This window comes from Procambarus clarkii, chromosome 66 (genome assembly GCF_040958095.1).
Source record: "Procambarus clarkii isolate CNS0578487 chromosome 66, FALCON_Pclarkii_2.0, whole genome shotgun sequence".
Lineage (NCBI taxonomy): Eukaryota > Metazoa > Arthropoda > Malacostraca > Decapoda > Cambaridae > Procambarus > Procambarus clarkii.
In genome coordinates this window covers 27,308,323-27,329,649 of record NC_091215.1, presented here as the reverse complement: position 1 = coordinate 27,329,649, position 21,327 = coordinate 27,308,323, and the positions used below count along the sequence as shown (strand labels likewise).

Sequence of the window (21,327 nt, the reverse complement as noted above, 5' to 3'; positions counted from 1 at the left end):
ACCATATGGGAGCACCATAGTGTACCATATGGGAGCACCATAGTGTACCATATGGGAGCACCATAGTGTACCATATGGGAGCACCATAGTGTACCATATGGGAGCACCATAGTGTACCTTATGATACACTATGTGTGTAGTGTATATGCACCATAGTGTACCATATGAGAGCACCATAATGTACCATATGACAGCACCATAATGTACCATATGACAGCACCATAATGTACCATATGACAGCACCATAATGTACCATATGACAGCACCATAATGTACCATATGACAGCACCATAATGTACCATATGACAGCACCATAATGTACCATATGCCAGCACCATAATGTACCGTACACGAGCCGTGAAGGAAGCGATCCACCAGCCATTAGGAACTGTGGTGACGTAGCCCAAATGCTTCCTACTTGCATTACCCGGGGCGGAGAAGTAGGAAGACGCTGCGCATTATAATTGTACACACGGAGGTGACTAGAGCAGTGGTGGGGATGCTCCAGCACCACTACCACTAGCTAGTGGTGAAGGTCGCCCCTGGGGACACCAGCAGCACCACGCTGGGCCTCCCACACCACCACTTTCCTCGCCACTTTGCCACTCTGGACTGGTAAGCTCTTGGTCTGGTGGGAATTTGGGGTTTAAGGGGCCTGGAGGCTGGGGAATGCTGGGGGAGAGTTAGGAGTGTGGGTGTTGTGTGGGGATGTCAGGCTGCTCATGATATCTGTCCCCAGAAGCTAGGCTTGGCTGGCATGGGAGATGTCAGGCTGCTTATGACATCTGTTCCCCTGAAACTAGGCTAGGCTGTCATTGGGGGGGATGTCAGGCTGCTCATGATATCTTTTCCCCAGAAGCTGGGCTTGGCTGTCTCGGGGTACGCTCGTTTCTCACACGAGACGTTTCGATGAAGCTGCTTGTTAAAAATCATATATTCTGTGTATTGTTATGGTATCATGTACTATGTACTACCTACCCAGTTACTACCCAGGACCAGTAACCAAGCAAGGTGCACTGACACCCAAAGTACCCCCCCAATAAAACAACACCCATAACCTTTTATGTTTTCATTGGTATACTGGTGGGCAGTAGGCAGGCAGAGAACACAATTGTGCTCTTTGTACTACGGGTTCCAGACAAATCGTCACAGCTCCCTTTCACCCGGGGCTGTTTTTCTTCATGACCCAGCAGGTCGGGTTGTATTGAGCCCTGTTGGGTTAGGGTAGGTTGGCTAAAATAGTCTTCCTGCTTTCGTGCCTTCTGTTGATAATTACTTTCTTGGGTTGGGTTAGGTTAGGTTAGGTTTATATAAGGTTGGCCTGTGTTACGTAGGTTGCAAAATCTCTTGGCAAATTGTATTGTGTACAATATGCTCCTTGCTTGGTTACTGGTCCTGGGTAGTGACTGGGTGGGTGATCATATGACTAGTAGAACTGACAAGTCAAGTTTAGTCACTATGACTGAATGGTACTATGATGCTCTCGCTTCTTGCAAATTCTGCATTTCATCCCTGATGTTCCAAATGATTGGGCACCAATCATTTACTGTACTTCATTTTAATATCCCAGTTCCTAATCCTCATTCCACTTCCAAATGCCATGTACAGTAGTCATACTGGCAATATGCTTTTTCCTGATAATTACCTTTACCCTTTGACAACACAAGGATTTTGTTTTCTATGTATAAAACACAAAATTTATTTTATTTATTCATATAAAAGAAGATATATTGGATTGAACAAATCCACAAGGGCCTTGATGAAGGTTTGAACCTACGTCTGAGAAGATCTCGGATCCTGCCGAGAGACTGCAGGATCCGTGTGAGGGGCAGTTGCACTCCCAGTTGCAATTCTTTTGACCATGTCGTGGCACAGTCGATTAAGGCACATCTGGGATCCTCTCGGACGTAGGTTCAAACCCTCATCACGGCTCTTATGGATTTGTTCATTTGATGCATCATGCTATTCTGTGTGTATATTGGGTTGTTGGAATACATAACATCGGTGCACTTACATTCTTGCAAAGCCACTAACACGCATAGCATGTCAGTGGCTCTCATATTGGTAATGGCGTTAGTGGCTTCATCAAAATGATGAATACAAATTTGATAAGCTTAGATTCAGAGAAGATCTCAATAAATATTGTTTGGAAATAAGATTCTGAATTTTGGAACAATACCAGATATTATAATTAGGTCAGACATAGTATATAGTACCGTAGTGAGTTTGGTTGGGGATAAATAGGAGCGCCATTGTATTGGCTAATATACCTGCTGCAATTATTCTTTTGTTCTTATATTTTAAGACTCTAGGCAGTCAGACTGGACTATACCAACTGCAAATTACAAATTCCCTTCATTTGCAAAGGAAATAGGTACCAATTACTTTACAGTTTTATAACATCCCTCTGGAAAATATTGTATGTCCTCAGAGTATGCTTGAAATTGTAAAAATAATTTAATTTAAATTTAGTTTAAAGCAAGGGAAGGAGGGGAGGGGGCCTTAACAGATGAAAGGACAGCACTCGGGGTCCCTAGTCCTTAGGGTCGAGGTTCAATCCCCTGAAGGGAGGCGGACACAAATGGGCAGAGTTTCTTCCACCCTTGTTCACCTAGCAGTAAATAGGTACCTGGGAGTTAGACAGCTACTGCAGGCTGCTTCCTGGGGATGTGTGTGTGAAAATTAGGGTTAAGGACTTGCCCAAAATGCTATGCTTGCTAGTGGCTATACTAGAATGTAAGAACTCTTGTTTATATATATATAAATAAATAAATAAATAATTTAAATAGTTGTGTACAAAGATTTTAAATTTTAAAGTATTGTTGGCAACTGCTCATGTATTTCAAGAAACATTTCATGAAAATTGCAAATTCGTACCAAAAATATTTTTATTCATAGTACAGTATTTGATATGTGACATTTGGTTGTTCATTACATAGTTGATGCTTTTTAAATAGTTTTTAGTTACATATACTTTATACAGTATATGGAAATCACTCCTTTGTTTTGATTAGAGATTTAATATATTAACACACCTTCCAGCAAAACAGCCGGGAATTGTCAAGTGATCGCTTCTCATCATATTTTTGGTGGAGCATCCCTGCCTAAATTAATGGCATGTAAATGGTCATCACACATCATGTTATGGTTCTAGAGATGGATTGAAACCTATTATGAACTCAGGTACTGGCTATTTTTGTGTGAGTATGAATGACAGTCTAATTTTGTCACTTGCAGAAAAACTTGAAAGGTTGTTCCTCCAAAGTGATTGCCATTATATAATGTAGCTTGTATTCCTACTCATTGTTTTCAGTCAAGCAGCTTAACTTTATCAAAATGCCCTCTGCTGTATCTTATTTGTGATTTTGCTCATTTGTATTGTTCTTCGTAAATACAATACTCTTCTTGTAACTATAACTGATTTTGTACAGCATGGCTGACTTTTCATATTGATGTCAGGGTCTTTTATTGTCAGTTTTATCTAATTTATGTTATTGATACTGTACTTCTAAGGTATTTCGCTAATAGTAATGAACTGATGCATGTCGTAGAGTATTTGATGATGCTTTTGCTATGTCAACATAGAATGCATGCAAGCTAATCAGGATGCTTGCCTCTACAATTGAGTTTAGCTGGAATGGGATTTGGTCAACTGGAAATCCAAATGAAGTGGATGGATTCTGTTTTGACCATTGTGATATGTTGTCATAGAAAATTATGTAAGATGTCTGGGGGAGTGGGTCTGTGCATTCACTGGTCTGAAATGTGGGTGGGATCCCCAAAATAACAAGACAAATATAAACAATTTATTTTTCGTTATAAAAAAAATTGTGATGTTGGTAATAAATTATGCAGAAATATGTGCTAAATTTATTCTGAACATAAAATAACAGAAAATATTAAAGTTCTAATGAACAGTACAGTAGTTCTCTGGCCTGGGAAGGGGTCCTGTAGAAATGTTTGTTTGAATGGGACTGTACAATACTTTATTTCAAATATAACTACAATACTGCACTTTTTTCATTACCTTCTCAATGGATAAGTGTTCTTAACATACAGTATTTTTTATTTCTGAATAGTTACAGCACTGTACAGTGATATGTATTGTGCCTATTGTACCTAGTTTATTTTGTTTACTAATAATGGGAGTTGATCTAGTCTAATTACAGCACTCCACTGTACACTATTTGCTTCTATTAACCCTATATTTGAATGAGACAATAAACTTTATTTGTGGTATTATTTTGCTATTTCAGGGCCTTATGTTAATTTTTTGAAGTTGGTAGTCATATTAGAAACCTCCATATGATACAACAGTTTAATTATACAGTATACTAAAAAATACAGACTTCCCTTATGTGGGATTAATTTGTAACTTCTTTGTTTTTAGTTCAAGATAAATACGTTAATGTACAGATAAAATATACTGGTACAGTATGCAAAAAGCAATATATACAGTATCACATTTGCTTGCCTCCTGAAGTAAAATCTACTGTCTTATGATTAGGATCATGAACAGTAAGACAGGACAACATTCTTGCCACTGGCTTGGGAATTATAAATTGTCTCGGCAGCATCACAATAAGTTGGTACGGAGTCAATGAAGATTGCTCATTCATACAAAAATACATAGAAACATTCATAAATATTTAAAGCCTTATCAAGCCCTCTCTTGGCAATACAAGTAATTTCCAAAAGAGAGCCATCACAAGCTGCTTTCTTGTCTGACTGATGACCTGCACCAGTGCTAAATGGATGAATGGTTCATACAATGGTAAATTAAGTTGTTGGGATAAATTTTTTTCCTTGTGTGATAAAATGAATTATTATATATAAAATTAAGCTCAAGGGAGAATAAGAAAAAAAGTTGCTGAAAATTACAAGAAAAAGAACATGAGGAAATTTAGTCTAGGATGAATTCAGTTTTGTGATAAGGGCTCGAAGGTGAATGACACTGAAACAGTTGTAAGTGCTGACCTATGCCACCAACCAGCATGTGGTACATGTAATTCAAAAATCAATTCTCCAAAATTCATTTTTATTTACAATTACAATTCATGGTCAAGTTTACTTGTTTTTCTCTTAAGAGGCTTTGCTTTCTAGAGCACAGTAGTTTAAGCATTCAGTATATAGGATATATTATGCTTCATGCGAGCACGTGGTGCACAACAATTGGTTAGCTTTTTGAGCCTTTGCCACTTCACTCATGGTCTGTTGGTACTTGTGTGACCCATTGTATGTTGCTTACAAAGCATTACTGTATACTCATAGGTTGAGCGTTAGCAAGTTGATTGAAAATGTTGATCTTTTATATCGTCGTTAGCATTTTCTTGAATGGTGTAACAGGTTTTAGCTATTGGTTCTGTTGCACTTGTGCTCTGTAGTCAGGCCACTATCTCGTACTTTGGTCAGGTGTAGAAAATCTGGTGACCTATTCTATACAGATTCAGTATATCAATAGGCATCAGCCAATAGGCTTTCTGCAGCTTTATATATTCTTATGTTCGCATAAAATAATACAAAAAAGGGGTGAATGACCACCATGGCATTTCATTTTATAATTGTTTAAGTCATTCCTATGGATATGTGGCCTCTTGTACATTCATTCAGTATATTTTAACTGTAACTTATCTACCATCTCATAAAGGAGAACAATTACAGGATAGTAAATGTTTCAAAGAATTTAGTGTGACAAATGTATCTATTAGGTTTTTTTTTTGGTAAATACAGGCAACCTTAGCCAGACATGAGGGCTAGGTTCCAGGAAAACCATTTGCTCAACAAAACTCCAGTGTGAAAGTTAAAGGCTTAGGGAAATACTTTTGTTACATTTCAAACCTTGCAAGGTCACCCATTTTATAACTTTGTTCAATTCACAATTAAGTTTGTCAGTTACCTGTTCCTTCATGGATTTTAAGTTTCAAAACAATGTAAATGTAAGAATACTATAATAGATTACATTAAGCTTGTTTGGCTACACAGTATCCAATCACTTTGGTCAGTACAGTGACAGCCTTGCTTCTTGCAAGGTCGGTGTTCAATTCCTGATGGTCACAAGTGGTTGGTCACCATTCCTTTACTTCAACCTCATATACCAGCTCCTTGAGCACACATCCCTGCCGAGCTCTATATAATCATGCTGGCTTGGTGTTTTCTCATGGTAATTACTGTATCTTTGGACACATTGAGATACTGTATTGAAATGTTTTGATGATGGTCGTGCATGTGGAAAGGAATTGCATGTGCTACTTTTCTGTAAAGAATTAGGGTTCTTTTTTCTGAGAAGATTCAGGAGTGCAGTAAACTCCTTGTAACAGTGAATTGTATAAACTCGTAAGACTTTTTAATTGCTGTATACCATGAAATTAAATGACTTAACAGTATTTCTGTAATTAACTATTAGAGTAATGTAAAGTTCAGTTTACTATCCTGTTTTGTATTTAAATGAATTGCCAGTTCATGTTATATTTTACAGTTCTGTGCTTTTCCTTTTTAAGTGTAAATTTACTGTACTAAATTTAGGTACTAAAATTCCAGAGCTAAATTTGATAGTGAACCTCATTTAGTTGTAATATCTTTGGACAAATGCTGCTTACGTTCTTATATTATTAAATGCAAGGGATCTTACTTCTGTTTTATTTCCAAAGGTAATCAAAAATTTGTGCTTATAGTTATTCAATTTATTAAGAGAATTTGCAGTGAAAGGCTGTCATTCAGTTTCCAGTTATCTAGTTATCTAGTTGTAAAACTTGTCATTCGCTGAATTTCGGATGTCATAAGAAAATCCATTGCTTCGAAAGTTATTAATTGCAGTCCAGTGAAAAAAGTATATTATCACCTTTACAACCTCAAGATCTTCTAAGGGAGATAACTGAGCTCAAATATAAGTACTTATTAAGAAGTCAACTACAGCTGCTGTCATGGAGGCAAAAGGTTGGAGATTGCAGACAGACTCAGCAGATGAAGCAAGTGGTAAGTATATTGTTTCATATTGCTGCTGATGCTTGGCTTGTACATCTGTTAACTGTTGCATTTTGCAATATTACTTACACTGTTCACACTGTTGTGGCTCAGTTTGGTTGTGTTGTGTGCATTATTCTCGGGTTTATTGCAGTCATTGCAATTGTTTGACATTTGTGAAATTAAAATCTTTACATTCAGTTTAGTATAGATTATCAGTTTAACCCGAAAGCAATTTGAAGTGTAGTTAACTTTATTTGCTAGATAAAATCTAGATTCATAGGTGATACAACTCACCAGCTGAGGACTTAGTGCTGCTTGCAATTGTTTATGGGTGCAAATGGGTACGTTTATATTCTGCAGTAGAAAAAAGTTGTATGTATGAGCAAAACATTGAAGAGACAGAAAATTCTGAATAATGATATAAGATATATTGTTTTTCTTGTGGTTGGTGTCAAACTATGTATGAGAAACTTTTAGAGATTTAGTAAAAAAAAAAGAAAGATTAAACCAGCACAAATTTGACTGCAGATCATAAAATGTTACAAACGGTGTCTTAATTAATCATGAAATTAATTGTAAACAATTAGCAAGATGAGAAGTAATTTTGTATGTACAGTACATGAATATGAAATGAGCATACAGTACAGATGTTTGAAATGAATTTGCATAACTACCATCTACAGTTTTTCTTCCCTTTTTGGCTATTTCAAAAAGCCAGTCCATTACCATTTTTGGGGGGAGAAACAATATTGTATGAACCTTGATAAATGTTTACAGTTGACTAGCATGTAAACATTGCGACTGATTCAGGGGTTTGGTGTATGAGAAGCTGGTTATTTTCTGTTTGTGTTACTCTTGAGAAAGTCGGTTACCTTGGTGAGATGTTGAGTAATGGTTTCTTGAGCTACACGAAGCATTTTTGTTCCATATTGTCCAGTCATCTTTGTGATATCAACATGAAAGTTCTTAGAGAGACAGAATTCACATAATATAGCATTTATCCAACACGATGGGCTTGTGGGAGTGGAACTTCGTATACTCAGCAGGGTCACAGCCATTACACCAACCAGAAATGGAGGGAACAGGGCCACAATCACTATACCCACAAGAACTATGTCAAGCAGGACTACTGTCACTACACCACAGCCAGATGGACCCGAGTTAGAATCACTACACCTACCACAACCTGATGGAACAAGTATACAAGCACCAATATCAGGTGGAACAGTTACAAGCCTTCTCAGCAAATCTCCCCAGATACAACACATTAAGTCGAGTAATTTATTTTCTTTTGTTTATGTACTGGGTATGTGGTATTGCCTGATAAATTGTGTAATTTTATTTAAAGAATTGATAAGTTATTTGTGGGTACGGGTAAGGTCATTTTTGAGATGAGAGAAGACATTTAATTCTGGTTAATTATATTATAATCACTTGGATTCACATTTGTAGTATAGTAAAGGATCACATTACAGTGGCTATTTAGTAGATACAGTATTTGTATATTATATGAAGCCACAAACTGCACACTTAGTACCACGGGAAAGTGTCCCTATAGTATAGAGTATCATCATGAATATAGACAAGTATGTGTTACTGTTTTCAGTTTTTATTTCTATTATGATATGTACTGTACTATAAAGAAGCTTGTAATATGCTGTACTTCTAAGACTAAGAGAGACATTGAGAAGAACATAATTAGACAATTAAAAAAATCATAAAGTTTGTAGATCATTATTATGCTAAATTTGTATACAGTTTATAATAGGTTTATATTGCTTGTTATGATGCTCAACACACCATAATGTACGTAAGTACACTGCATTGTAAATTTTGTTTAAATGTTATAATTCTAGTTAAATAAGTTGTTTTAAGGGTGGCCAATGAGATAAGCTGTGTGTTTTGTGCCATCTCCGTCAGATGGCAGCACGTACCAGGTCATGAAAGTCGGTTTTAAGATCGAGATTTGATTATTAACTATTGCAATACACTGAAACTATTTTTATATGAAAATGGGCAAAAGTTAAGTTTTGCAGTGAAGGAGAATTTCATTGGGTAATACTATGTTGACAGTTGCAATACATGATTTCTCTCTCCTCCCAAGCTCTGTAGGTTTATCTAACAAGCACAGTCTTAATTGCACCAACTAATATGAAAGAAATCTACAAGAGCACCTGATTATACATTTTTGTTTTATTTCAATCTCGGTCTCTTATACATCAGCACCGGATACCTCTTTTATCTAAGACAAGCTCAATGACTCAATGTAATAAGGATGGACAAAGTGTTTTGACGTTCCAAGTGGAAATGAAACATAATATTTTATTTTAAACATTGTATGCTCTGTGTTTTCCATGATTAGAGTACAGTACTGTAATGTTAGGGAAGATACAGTTATAGGACCACTTATTTCCCCCCATGTTCTGTCTTGCATCTAACTATAGTAGTGAAATGTTATTTTCATATCACTCATATGACATATCCAACAAGAAATCCTGATTTGTATAGAATTTTCACTCTTATCCCTGGACTTTCCCTTCACCCAGCCCTAAACAGTGCCTTGACCTCTTACACCAGATTGAATTGTGCTTTTCAGTGAAACCTCAATCGATTGGGCTAATCCAGGTTTAGTTTCCATCATCACTAATGCCATTTTTGTGATTTTTTCTTTATGCAAATGACAGAACATTTGTGTGCATTTTAATTAATATTAAACTATTAAAAAGTCATGTGTTCAAAATAATGAAGTGCCATTCAAACCCCATCTCCCCCTCACCCATTATCTCACCCATATCTCCATTACACCCCCATGTAAGCATAACACATGTAATTAATCACATTGTATACCGAGGTATACCATCCTAGTGATGCCTTACTGAATTGCCCTCATGCAATTTAACCATATCTAATTATTTTATCAACAACTGATTTGTAAGGAATGACATAATTTAAATTCGCAATGAAAATGCAGTTCCATATGTGGAAATAAGAGCAAAATGTGTGTTCTCTCGTATATTTAATAAAATTGCACATTGTAAACATTCTTTATTGTACAGTATATTCATTTACCTTACCCATCAGGTCTTGTGAACATGACGGGGCTGGAGGTGACAGAAGGCCGGCTAACGAGGCGTCGTGGTGGCCGAAGAATTGGTCAGGTTATTGTTCACTGCATACGAACACTAATTCTCATATTAATGTATTACACATGCTCCATTGGCCTCACATTTTATCAGAAAAAATTATTCAGGGTAAGTTGTAAATTAACATTTTTATTATTATGGGTAATTACTGTAAAGAAATGGAATTACGGTACAGTACTGTATGGTGGGAAACTTCAACGACATTTCATCATCTTAACATCTGGATGCAATGGAAGGATTCTGTTCTTGCTTAATTTTTACTACAGAAAGTATTGGAAAATCTGCGGTGAAGTGAGTCCATGTGCAGTATTGTACTACAGTGGTGTATACACACTACAATAACATATGCACTACAGTGGTATGCACACTACAGAGGTATATATGCTACAGATGTATATACACTACAGATGTATATACACTACAGAGGTATACACACTACAGTGGTAGATGCACTTCACTTACATAACACGTTCAGGTATTCTAGTTTTTTTAACTTGAAAGTACAGTATCAGAAATAGCCAGAGAAGATTGTATATAAACATTTCCTTTAGAATAGGGAAGAAGTTTCTAAAGTTTAATGTATGCTCTTAACAATAGTATTTTTTGTTTATTTTGCAGGATTTCAAGTTTCCCTTAACAGTAGTAATAGTGCACCTGTTTATGAAGTTTGTGCTAGCGGGAATATTCCGGGCAACATACACTCTAGCAACGGGTATCCCCAGGGTGTTGCTTCCCTGGGATGTTTACTGGAGGAGATTATTACCTCCTGGAGCAGCTGCCGGCATTGATATTGGCCTCTCTCAATGGTCGCTTGAGTTTATAACCGTAGCCTTGTAAGTATAACACTTGAAATGCAATTACAATACATTTATCTAGCTTGTACATTATTGTGATTACCTAAATAGTCAACTACAGTTGTCCATAGAAGTAATGGCTTGTGAGAAATTATGAATATACAGTACTGTATATGTTTATAATGTTTCTTTGCATTGGTCATACTTGGGCAAACTATATTTTCATTTCCCCACAAACATTGAAATTACATTGTCCATACATTAAATAAAAAAACAAATTCATGAGTTTCTTGATAATTGTTTTGTTTTCATGTTCTAACATATATGTCTAGGTAACTGTTTATACCCAAACTTGTAGCTGAAATCTATGATGAACTTAAGAAAAAGTGTTCCAGACTACAGAGTATTGTTGCAGAGAGAATGTGATCAAATCCTTCAGCATGACCTGGTCAGACTGAACAACTGAGTGAACAATTGCTCATTAAATTTTAATGTGGAAATATATCATACAATGAAGTGGGGAAGCGTGAACATAGCCCCAATTTTACCTACAGTCTTGGCAAAAGGATTTTTATGAAGTTAGACAGGGAATTTTACCTTTGAGAATGTCACCACAGGACCATATAGATTGCTATGTGCAATTCATATGGTCCTAAGCAATGCTAACTGAGCTCTGGATAGCATTTAAGTACATGGCAGATGAAACAAATTGGCTCTACTTCATTAGTTCATTCAAGTGAGGGCCCACTATATACCCTATTATAATTCAGCATCAGGTAACATGGTGACACTGGACTACTTTTAATAACTATTCAAATACTCTACATTAAAGGTATCTTACATAAGCTTGAGAACACATTCCTTATAAAGCACTAAGGGAAGCTAATAATTGCCCATCTTCTGTGTTTAAGGTTGCTCAATCTGCACACACCAAGGCTTGCCTTAATCCCTCATAATCAGCTTTACAAAAATCTGGATCATGATGAACATATGTTGAATTATTATTTAATTTCAAATGTTGTCTACATTTGCACATATAAAACTAACAGACTTAAATCATTTCTGATATTTGGTTAAGTTTTCTACCACAATGAAGGTAATATTTCTTTTATTGCCGGAGGGTTTGATGACCAGTTGTGGCTGATGTCTGGCATCTTAACCATTAGATATTATGAATTGAGAGCATTTTATAACTAGTATATTACCATCTGACTTTGTATTTGCTTACTTTCAGGTATACAATGTCCAAGTCTACAGCTCTGCTATTTATTTTAATATTTGCAATTATCTTCAAATTGGAAGAAATGGTAAGTATTTTGATCACGTGTTGTATCGTTTTTACCTATTAGTTTTAGTGCTCACAAGCTGGTTGTCGGGCATATTAACCCCAATTATAATTATCAGCAGGAGAATAATAACTTTTATGTGTGTGTGTGGCAGTTTAAGCTTAGTCTGCATATAACATGTACACTAAACATTTGGAGAGGAAACGTTTGTTTCACTAAGCTACTAAGGTCACCCACCAGTATGGTGAAGCAAATGCTGTCAGCTTAAGTATTAAACTAAAGACATTTAAGAATTACACATTAGTGATTAGGATTTAGATCTAAATCATAGATTTAGAGCAAGGTATAGATATTTTGATTCAATGTGCAGTTATTTTAAAATCTGAAAATAGTTGTCATTATGCTCAAGCTGATTTATTTTATAGATATACATATTTATGTGGATTGTGATTGGAGTTTACGCTTTCAGAGATGTAGCGTAGTGATCCTGGTTGTGCTCATCACTAGTGGGCTCTTCCTCTTCACGTACAAGTATACACAGTTCAACCTCTTTGGCTTTCTTCTTGTTATTACCGCTTCTTTACTCAGGTATTATACTTATTTTCATTGTTTGCTTAATCAGCATAGATTATTTCAGTGTGCTCAGGAAAATAAGGCTTTGAGTCAATATAAAGGGGCCCTTTTGTGATCAGTATCATTCAGTTGCTCTCATAGGAAAGATCCGCTATGTCATATGATCAGTATCGTGTATTCAGGCAGCCCAACACTCTGGATTGGTATTGCAGGGATCTTTTCATATTGTCCTTCAGAAAACAACCAGGCATAATTGTTCAGAAAATAAATTTATATTGCATATATACTAAAGTATGTACTACATATAGAATATTTAATTTAACATTTAGAGTAGTTTGAACACTAAAAATCAATTTCAGATCTTCAGAATTTGATAAAATCAATAGAAAAATTAAACCATCTTTTTTAGCAAATTATTTTTCCCTTCAGTGGTCTGCGATGGACATTATCCCAGCTGGTGATGCAGAAATCTGAGCTGGGACTGAGTAACCCCATTGACATGGTGTATCACATACAGCCGTGGATGACTGTGTCCCTCCTACCCTTGGCCATCATCATGGAAGGTAGGAACAGAACTTGGTGGCTGGAGAATATTAAGTGCTTCTGTTTGTGTTTCCTTAATTCTATGATATATGCTACTAATAGTTAAATTACAAATACTATATATACCTTTAGCAGTTAATATGTGAGTAAAATTTTAATCAGTCATAGCACTAATTATCTAGCACTAAATATAAGAATCATTTGGAAGTTTAAAGGAGTTGGCAAATTATTAGGAGTTTCAAAATTGGTATGTCTAATATCTACACAATAGAAAGTCTCGGTCCAAAGTAGACAGCCAGTTGCTTGAGGCTAGCGTCGCCTGATTTTCAAAGATGCCACATGGATGGAGGGGCAAGGTGGTGGTATGGAAGTGTCATAAGCCAGTCAGGGTTCATCCCAGTGTCACCTGCTCCTATACCAACCCCCCATAATTTTCATGACATTGCTACATCATTTTTTCTTGGGCTTCACTTAACCACTGCACTGCACACCTGTTAAATATGACAAAAAAATTGCAAACACCATGGAGTTTTTTAACATTGTTAATTAGACATCAAGTAAGAAATCTCTACCTGTTGTAGTTTAGCTGTAGTGGCCCAGAGTTGTTGTTTTTCTTCAGTAGAAATGAGGTGCTGCATGGGAGTAACTTTGGCAATTATTTTTATTTCTTGATTTAGTTTTTTGGTCCTAACAAGCTGTATTGATGTGTCAAAGGTGGTGTTACGTTGATGTGTCAAAGTTATTTATGTTTAACTTTGGAAATATATATATATATATATATATATACAGATCTGTGTGTATAAATGTATGCATATATGTAAGCCTAAATCTTGTAACTGCATCTGGCACACATTTTGCCTGTAAATATATACAGTAAATGGTTATTACTCATTTGTTGTTGGTAAAATTTCAATGGCGCTTAGTATGACTGTCCTGCACATTCACACACTGGATGGTGATGTGCCAGACATTGTCCTCATAGTCCTGCTAAGGCCCTAGAGGGAAAGTCAGAGACTGGATAATTTTTTCAAGATGAAGGAAGGTTGCTGGAGGCCCAAGGAAAGAATTGTGAAACCCTTGTATGCGTAGGTATTTTTGAATCTGATGATATACACATGAGCGCCAAAAGACATCATGCGCACCACCAGTCGAGCGCCTTAAGACACTATTTACAGTGTTTTGGTTTAGCTAGTGATATGTGTAGCTGTACTTATAATCAGAGCAACAGCTATGCTGAATATAGTTTTCCCTATTTATTTAATTGTTTAAGTCATATTTAATAGTTAACTTTTGTGTATGCTGGACTACTATTAGATCAACAATATAACTCATTTTCACTTGTGAAGTTCTTGAAATTTTATATTACGTTTGTCTTAACACACCACGAACATTGTTCTTGCAACTACACTTCGGGTAATTATATGCACATGTTCCACCCCCATCCCCTTGACACCCATCAAGTGTATGTGTCGGATACATGCATGCATAGTCGTGTTTGTGTTTATGTATTAACATTACTTTCCAGGCACAGAAATAGCAGCAAGTGAATATGGATTTCGGTTCACTGACTCGTCTGACACTTTGTTTATGTGGGGTAGAGTTATGTTTGGAGCTGTCCTTGCATTCTTCATGGAGGTACGTCATCACGATTGATAACCTTTTTATATTTATGTATTTTCACTATGAATAATTAGGCAGGTTTATTGGAGGCACTGATATAATTGCATCAAAGTGTAGCTGATACATTATTTACCTTACTTTCAAGAATGGAATAGTTGTAGGTTTCCATAGTATCTCTCTCCTCATCTCCTTAAAATGTGAAGATACTTTAGATGATAATGTTATGTGAATTAAATCAAGAGAAGCATTTGCTAAAAGATATGATTATCTCATTCTTTCAAACTCAAATAAAACAATGTTTAAAAGAATACAATAGGTAATCTATAGAGTACAAAGGAATTTTAAGCAAAATACAGTGTTTATTATTTATTTAATTGAAGAACCTTTGACATGCACTATATTGTAGTTGTAAGAAATATCATGTAAGTAATAGCAGACATTAAAGGTAGCAGACCAGTGGCCTGGTTGCTTATGAAATCAGAGTTCACATTAGTGTCTGTTGATGGCGCCTTTTATCGCACTACACAGATATTGCACTATAACTTTATACTCTGCTCTTTTCTTTTCTACATCCACACATTGCAGTGGGCTGGCTGGTGGGGTGTGCTGGGTGGGTGGTGGGGTGTGCTGGGTGGGTGTGGAGTGGGGTGGGTGGTGTGTTGGGGTGTGGAATGGGGAGTAGTGGTGGGGTGGGTGGTAGATTGTGGGGTGGTGTGGTGTAGTGGGGTGGGTGGTGGATTGTGGGGTGGTGTGGTGTAGTGGGGTGGGTAGTGTGATGGGGTGGGTGGTGTGGTGGGTTGGGGGTGGATGGTGTGCTGGGGGTGAGTGGTGGTCAATAGGCCTTCTGCAATTTCCTTTATTATTTTATCACTATTTTAATCAGAATCAGTTATTGTTGCAACACACATGATGGAACTGGAAGTGGATGTGTCATCATTGCAGCATCTTATCAATCACCACTTACCCACTTGCTCCCGAGTCTTTCTTCTCTTGCTCTTAGAACAGTATATTTTATATTCCGAGGGATAATATTAAAGTTACCTACCTGTTAGATATATCTCTATCACTAAGATCTTGCAAGTCCATCATAGTCCTGGTAGTTTTACATAGCATTAATGGTTCCTAGCATATTTATGGTCAAATAGATGTTTTATCGAGTAAAATAGCATAAAAAGTTATCATTTTGGTGTTGTGGAATTTTTCCCATATTCCTCTGTTTAATATGTTTGTTTTTTAAAGGATTTTTACAGGAATGTAATCCCTGCACAGATCAAGAACTGCCTGTACATATGAATTATAATTTGATTATTATAAAATTTTCTCCAAACAGTTCAAAGATACATAGTAACCAAACTTATATAGTATATGGATATAATGTTAGTTTTTACTTCTATGTTACAGGTTTCGGAGTACCTTGTAGTCGTTTACACCTCATCCCTTACATTCTCTATTGCGGGCGTGGCCAAAGAGATCATGACACTGTCACTAGCAGTCTATGTCTACAGTGAACATCTGACATTCATAAATTTAGTAAGTTTCAGTATTTTTGCCGATTGTATGATTATCAAATTTCCTTATAGCAATAGTGGAAATACTTGGTGTGAGGGAACCAGGTGAGCACATGTTCTCAAGATGTTTTATCATTATTGTATGGTGTCTTCTCCTGAGATGAATCTTGTTAGGTAAATATCAGCTTCCACACTGTGCTATTAATGACAAATGTTTTGTTAATGCATTGCCATGAGCACGTGCCCTGGAGGTTTTATTTGGCCGACTGCATGCAATTGCATGAACATTACGCAGTATTGCAGGGTGATGCATTCCCTCCCACATGAAGGTGGGGAAACTGTACTAATAATGATTTAACATCTTACTTTAGTAAACTGCCATTTCATATAAAATGTGTTAATACAGTATATTTACACATTAATAGATTACAAATCTAAATCTCTTCTTTCTAACAGATGGGGTTAGTCCTTTGTATCATTGGCATCACATTCCATGTTGTGCTGAAGGCTGTACATCCGCCCAAGCCACCTCAGCAGCCCATTCCCTTATCACCAACAGAAAGTTACCAAAAGGTACCCTTGCTCTCGGATACAGATGGTGAGGAGCAGGAAATTTACTCAAGGTAGTTCATGGTAAGAATGTGTGTGTTTGAATTGTTAAAAATAGTCTGGACCAGTATGGTTCATAAAGGGGCACTGGTAAAAATATATATATATCCCCATACACGCAGGCATGCATGAATCCAATTAGTTTCTGTGAAGACTAATTTCCGTCTGTCTTTTGTTACAGTTTTATATAAAATATTATGCAGTGTTAGTGGTTTGATTTTTTACATGCTCTTAATGATTGTGGATGTGTGTTTTAGACAAATTTGACAGTTTTTGTTAAGCCACTGTTAACTTGTCTAAATGTCTAGGTCATGGAAAGTGTTCTCAACCTGGACCAGGATTCATAAAGCGGCTATGCAAGCACCTGCGAACCTATACATCTTTTCTCAATCTTTGGCGGCTTTGTTTACAATTATTAAACAGTTAATGAGCTCCAAAACACCAGGAGGCTGTTTATAACAATAACAACAGTTGATGGAGAAGTTTCCATGCTTGTAAACTGTTTAATAAATATAACCAAAGCCGTCAAAGATTGAGGAAAGATGTACACGTTAGTAAGCACTTAACTGCTTTATGAACCCAGGTCTTGGTCGGGAGCCGAGACCTCCTAGGAATGTGAAACATGTTCATAACTGTAAAACAGACAAGGTTTATAGCCTATGGTGCACACACAATAATGTACAACAATTATTGACAAGGACCGGTGTAAGTTAAGTTTATTTTATTTATTTTGGTGTTGCCAAGCAGCAAAATAAATAATTTTAAACAATTATTAATATTGGTGTTAAAACTTTTGCTAGTCACAATGTAAATAAACTTGAATTTAAGATATATAGTCTGTTAGCTTAGTTATTCAATACAGTGCAATGGTAGGACAAAATTTACTGCTAATCAACGAAGGGCACTTTAGCAAGCATGCATAAAGGGAAGAAAGAAGCCATGTACTTATTTTGAGAAGTATTTATATATGTAAAGATGTCAACACGTGAATACTGAAAAATATGAGACTTCACAACAATAACAAGTTTAATGTATAGTACTGGAAATTTTATTTATATATATATATATTATTATATAATTTTATTAATAATTTTAACAATTATATATATATATAAATTTATTAAATATTATATTATATATATATATATATATATATATATATATATATATATATGTCGTACCTAGTAGCCAGAAGTCACTTTTTGGCCTACTATTCAAGGCCCGATTTGCCTAATAAGCCAAGTTTTCCTGAATTAATATATTTTTTCTAATTTTTTTCTTATGAAATGATAAAGCTACCCATTTCATTATGTATGAGGTCAATTTTTTTTTATTGTAGTTAAAATTAACGTAGATATATGACCGAACCTAACCAACCCTACCTAACCTAACCTAACCTATCTTCATAGGTTAGGTTGGGTTAGGTTGCCGAAAAAGGTAGGTTAGGTTAGGTTAGGTAGGTTAGGTAGTCGAAAAACAATTAATTCATGAAAACTTGGCTTATTAGGCAAATCGGGCCTTGAATAGTAGGCTGAGAAGTGCGTTCTGGCTACTAGGTACGACATATATATATATATATATATATATATATATATATATATATATAAAGGTAAAACAAATGGCAAATTTTAGAATGACAGTGTGTAGCTGTTGACAGTTCTAATTATTTATTCATTTTTTATGCATTATTGGTCGTTCTGGTCACTTATTTTCTGCAAAATGGTACAAGTAAATAAGTTACAGTATGTATTTGGCCGAAACTTTGACACCCAACCCACACATTAGAAAATAAAGGGAAATTTAAATTTTTATTGTTACTGCACCATTGCTCATAATCCATTATGATGTTCCCTTACATCTTTGTTGAACATCCACTTCACTAGGCAATTCTTCTCACTAATTCACCTCTTCTCTACTAATTCTGAGGTAATTCTCTCACTAATACCTGTGACTGTCTTTTAGAACCCTTTATTCTTTCTTTGTCTCTTGAATACTGACTTGCACACCTGCACTTCTTCCAGGATTTGCACTCCTCTCTAGTCCGTCTAACGTAGGCCATGGTTGCTTTGCATTTTTTATCAGTTACACTGAACCCTTCATTTTAACACTTTGCATCATATGGACTTATGCCTTGGCTTGTTTTTTGTTTTTTTTTTGTTTTTAATTGCTATTTTCCAAAAGTTCTCATAAAAGCTTTTATTACACAATAACTGCTGCCCCTCTTGAAAGCTCTGTTCACCATGTGTACCCTCTTATTGTGCCTGGTTCTCCCCCATGATGTCCCCTGTGCATTATATTTTGTGAAGCCTTAAGTCCTGAAACTGAACATTTTCAGTGTCTCACATGCTTTGTTTATGGGTGGGTTGAAATCTGCTGATGGCTATTCCATTGTTTTTCATGATAAAGCCTTTATGTACCACCTCCCCTTTCCCCCCTTCCAATGATTATTTTTAAGGCAGAGCTTTACATTGTCCAAAATGGTTACTTTTCATGCACCAATGCTGTTATTGACTCTTGTGGTTGACTCTTGAGCAACCACAATGCGTGCGGTTGACTCTTGCAGTGTCAACCACACATCCCATGGTGATCGAGATAAAACCTTGGCTGTTTCTCATCTCTATCCGATATATATGTACAGTATAACATTTTGCTAAATTCCCAGCCATATTGGTACTGCCTTTAATGATCTCATGGGCACTGCTGCTACAGTCATTTGTGCTCATCCTAACTCCCAGAAATGAATTCCTCAGTTTTCTACCATCATTATTAATGCCATTTAAAACAATTAGATAATGGTTTGCCATTATGAATAGTTATGTATTATCAAATGTGACCTATTCCCATGGCCTGTCGCTGAAATAAGAAGGGAACATTTATGGCCAGGTTCTATATTGGCTGCACAGTTAACTTGTGGGCATATAGTGGAACAAAGATCTGCACCTTAATGTCAGAACTGCAATGTCCTGTCAACAGTTTTGCACCTTGTAGAATATTCAAATTTTCAGGATAGAAATATTTTAATCCAAATCTTTTGAGTCATATGTCCATTAATAATCTTTGGGGAATCCAATACTTTTAACACTGCTTGTCTTGCATCTTTTTTCTTTTGTATTGGTAGCTCTAATGATATCTAGCATGTCTTGAATATTCAAAAGGAAGTGCTATGTAGTATTCTGGGCTCGGTATATTTTTATATTACTGGCATTCCAATAATCCATAGAGGTGGGCTTTATTTATTTTATTACTTTTTACAATGGACCATGTTGTCAAAATACATTCCTTGCATTTGAAAGTGGATGCATTTCATTCCTGTTCAATCACAAACTGCAGGATTATCATTCCCAGAACATTATTGCAAGGGATTTGATAGCAATGCACGAGAAACTTAAGATAATTTGTTGCTTTGGCAGGGTTGTATAGCTATACTTTTTTAGCACGTTTGATAATGATCTAATACTTAATATTCAGTAAATGTGCACTGGTAATGCATTTTATACTGGATTCCACTTTGCCAAATATAACATTTTTATACTGACAGAACCACAATGCTAATTTAATTTGCATGTATTCTAGTTTAAAATACCTCAAACTTCATTCCATTTTTTATCATTAAGGAATTACACATGTTCAAATGTACGTTAAAAAATATAGCACTTTTTTTAACAAATAAGTGTTACGTGCTCAGCTTTGTGCACTATATGTTCTTTGGCTAATCAGTGAGGGTTTTTTAAAAGTAAAATTCAGGATGCACACACAATGGTATAAATAATACCATATCTAATTTTCAGTTTGGAATTATTGGTATTTTTGTATATGTAAGGGTGTGTGTATATATATATATATATATATATATATATATATATATATATATATGTCGTACCTAATAGCCAGAACGCACTTCTCAGCCTACTATTCAAGGCCCGATTAGCCTAATAAGCCAAGTTTTCATGAATTAATGTTTTTTCGTCTACCTAACCTACCTAACCTAACCTAACCTAGCTTTTTTTGGCTACCTAACCTAACCTTACCTATAAATATAGGTTAGGTTAGGTTAGGTAGGGTTGGTTAGGTTCGGTCATATATCTACGTTAATTTTAACTCCAATAAAAAAATATTGACCTCATACATAGAGAAAAGGGTTGCTTTATCATTTCATAAGAAAAAAATTATAGTAAATATATTAATTCAGGAAAACTAGGCTTATTAGGCAAATCGGGCCTTGAATAGTAGGCTGAGAAGTGAGTTCTGGCTACTAGGTACGACATATATATATATATATATATATATA

At 35.8% G+C, this 21,327-nt stretch overlaps 1 protein-coding gene across 14 annotated transcripts in view; it reads left to right on the top strand.

The window, feature by feature from the left end:
* LOC123769248 (solute carrier family 35 member C2) overlaps nt 1–20,253 on the top strand; it is a 34,061-nt gene extending 13,808 nt beyond the window's left edge. For 8 of the 14 annotated variants that reach the window (XM_069309947.1, XM_069309949.1, XM_069309946.1 and 5 more), the window contains 8 exons: nt 10,045–10,214; nt 10,725–10,939; nt 12,135–12,207; nt 12,656–12,774; nt 13,189–13,322; nt 14,828–14,937; nt 16,324–16,452; nt 16,887–20,253. In XM_069309947.1, coding sequence (XP_069166048.1) covers nt 10,045–10,214; nt 10,725–10,939; nt 12,135–12,207; nt 12,656–12,774; nt 13,189–13,322; nt 14,828–14,937; nt 16,324–16,452; nt 16,887–17,057 — 1,121 coding nt within the window. In that variant the 3' untranslated portion in view covers nt 17,058–20,253. Of the gene's footprint in view, nt 1–334; nt 616–3,042; nt 3,201–6,853; nt 6,973–6,997; nt 8,240–10,044; nt 10,215–10,724; nt 10,940–12,134; nt 12,208–12,655; nt 12,775–13,188; nt 13,323–14,827; nt 14,938–16,323; nt 16,453–16,886 lie in introns of those variants that run through there. The other 6 variants (XM_069309950.1, XM_045760307.2, XM_045760308.2 and 3 more) reach the window with 5 other exon arrangements.
* The last annotated feature ends 1,074 nt before the right edge of the window (nt 20,254–21,327 follow it).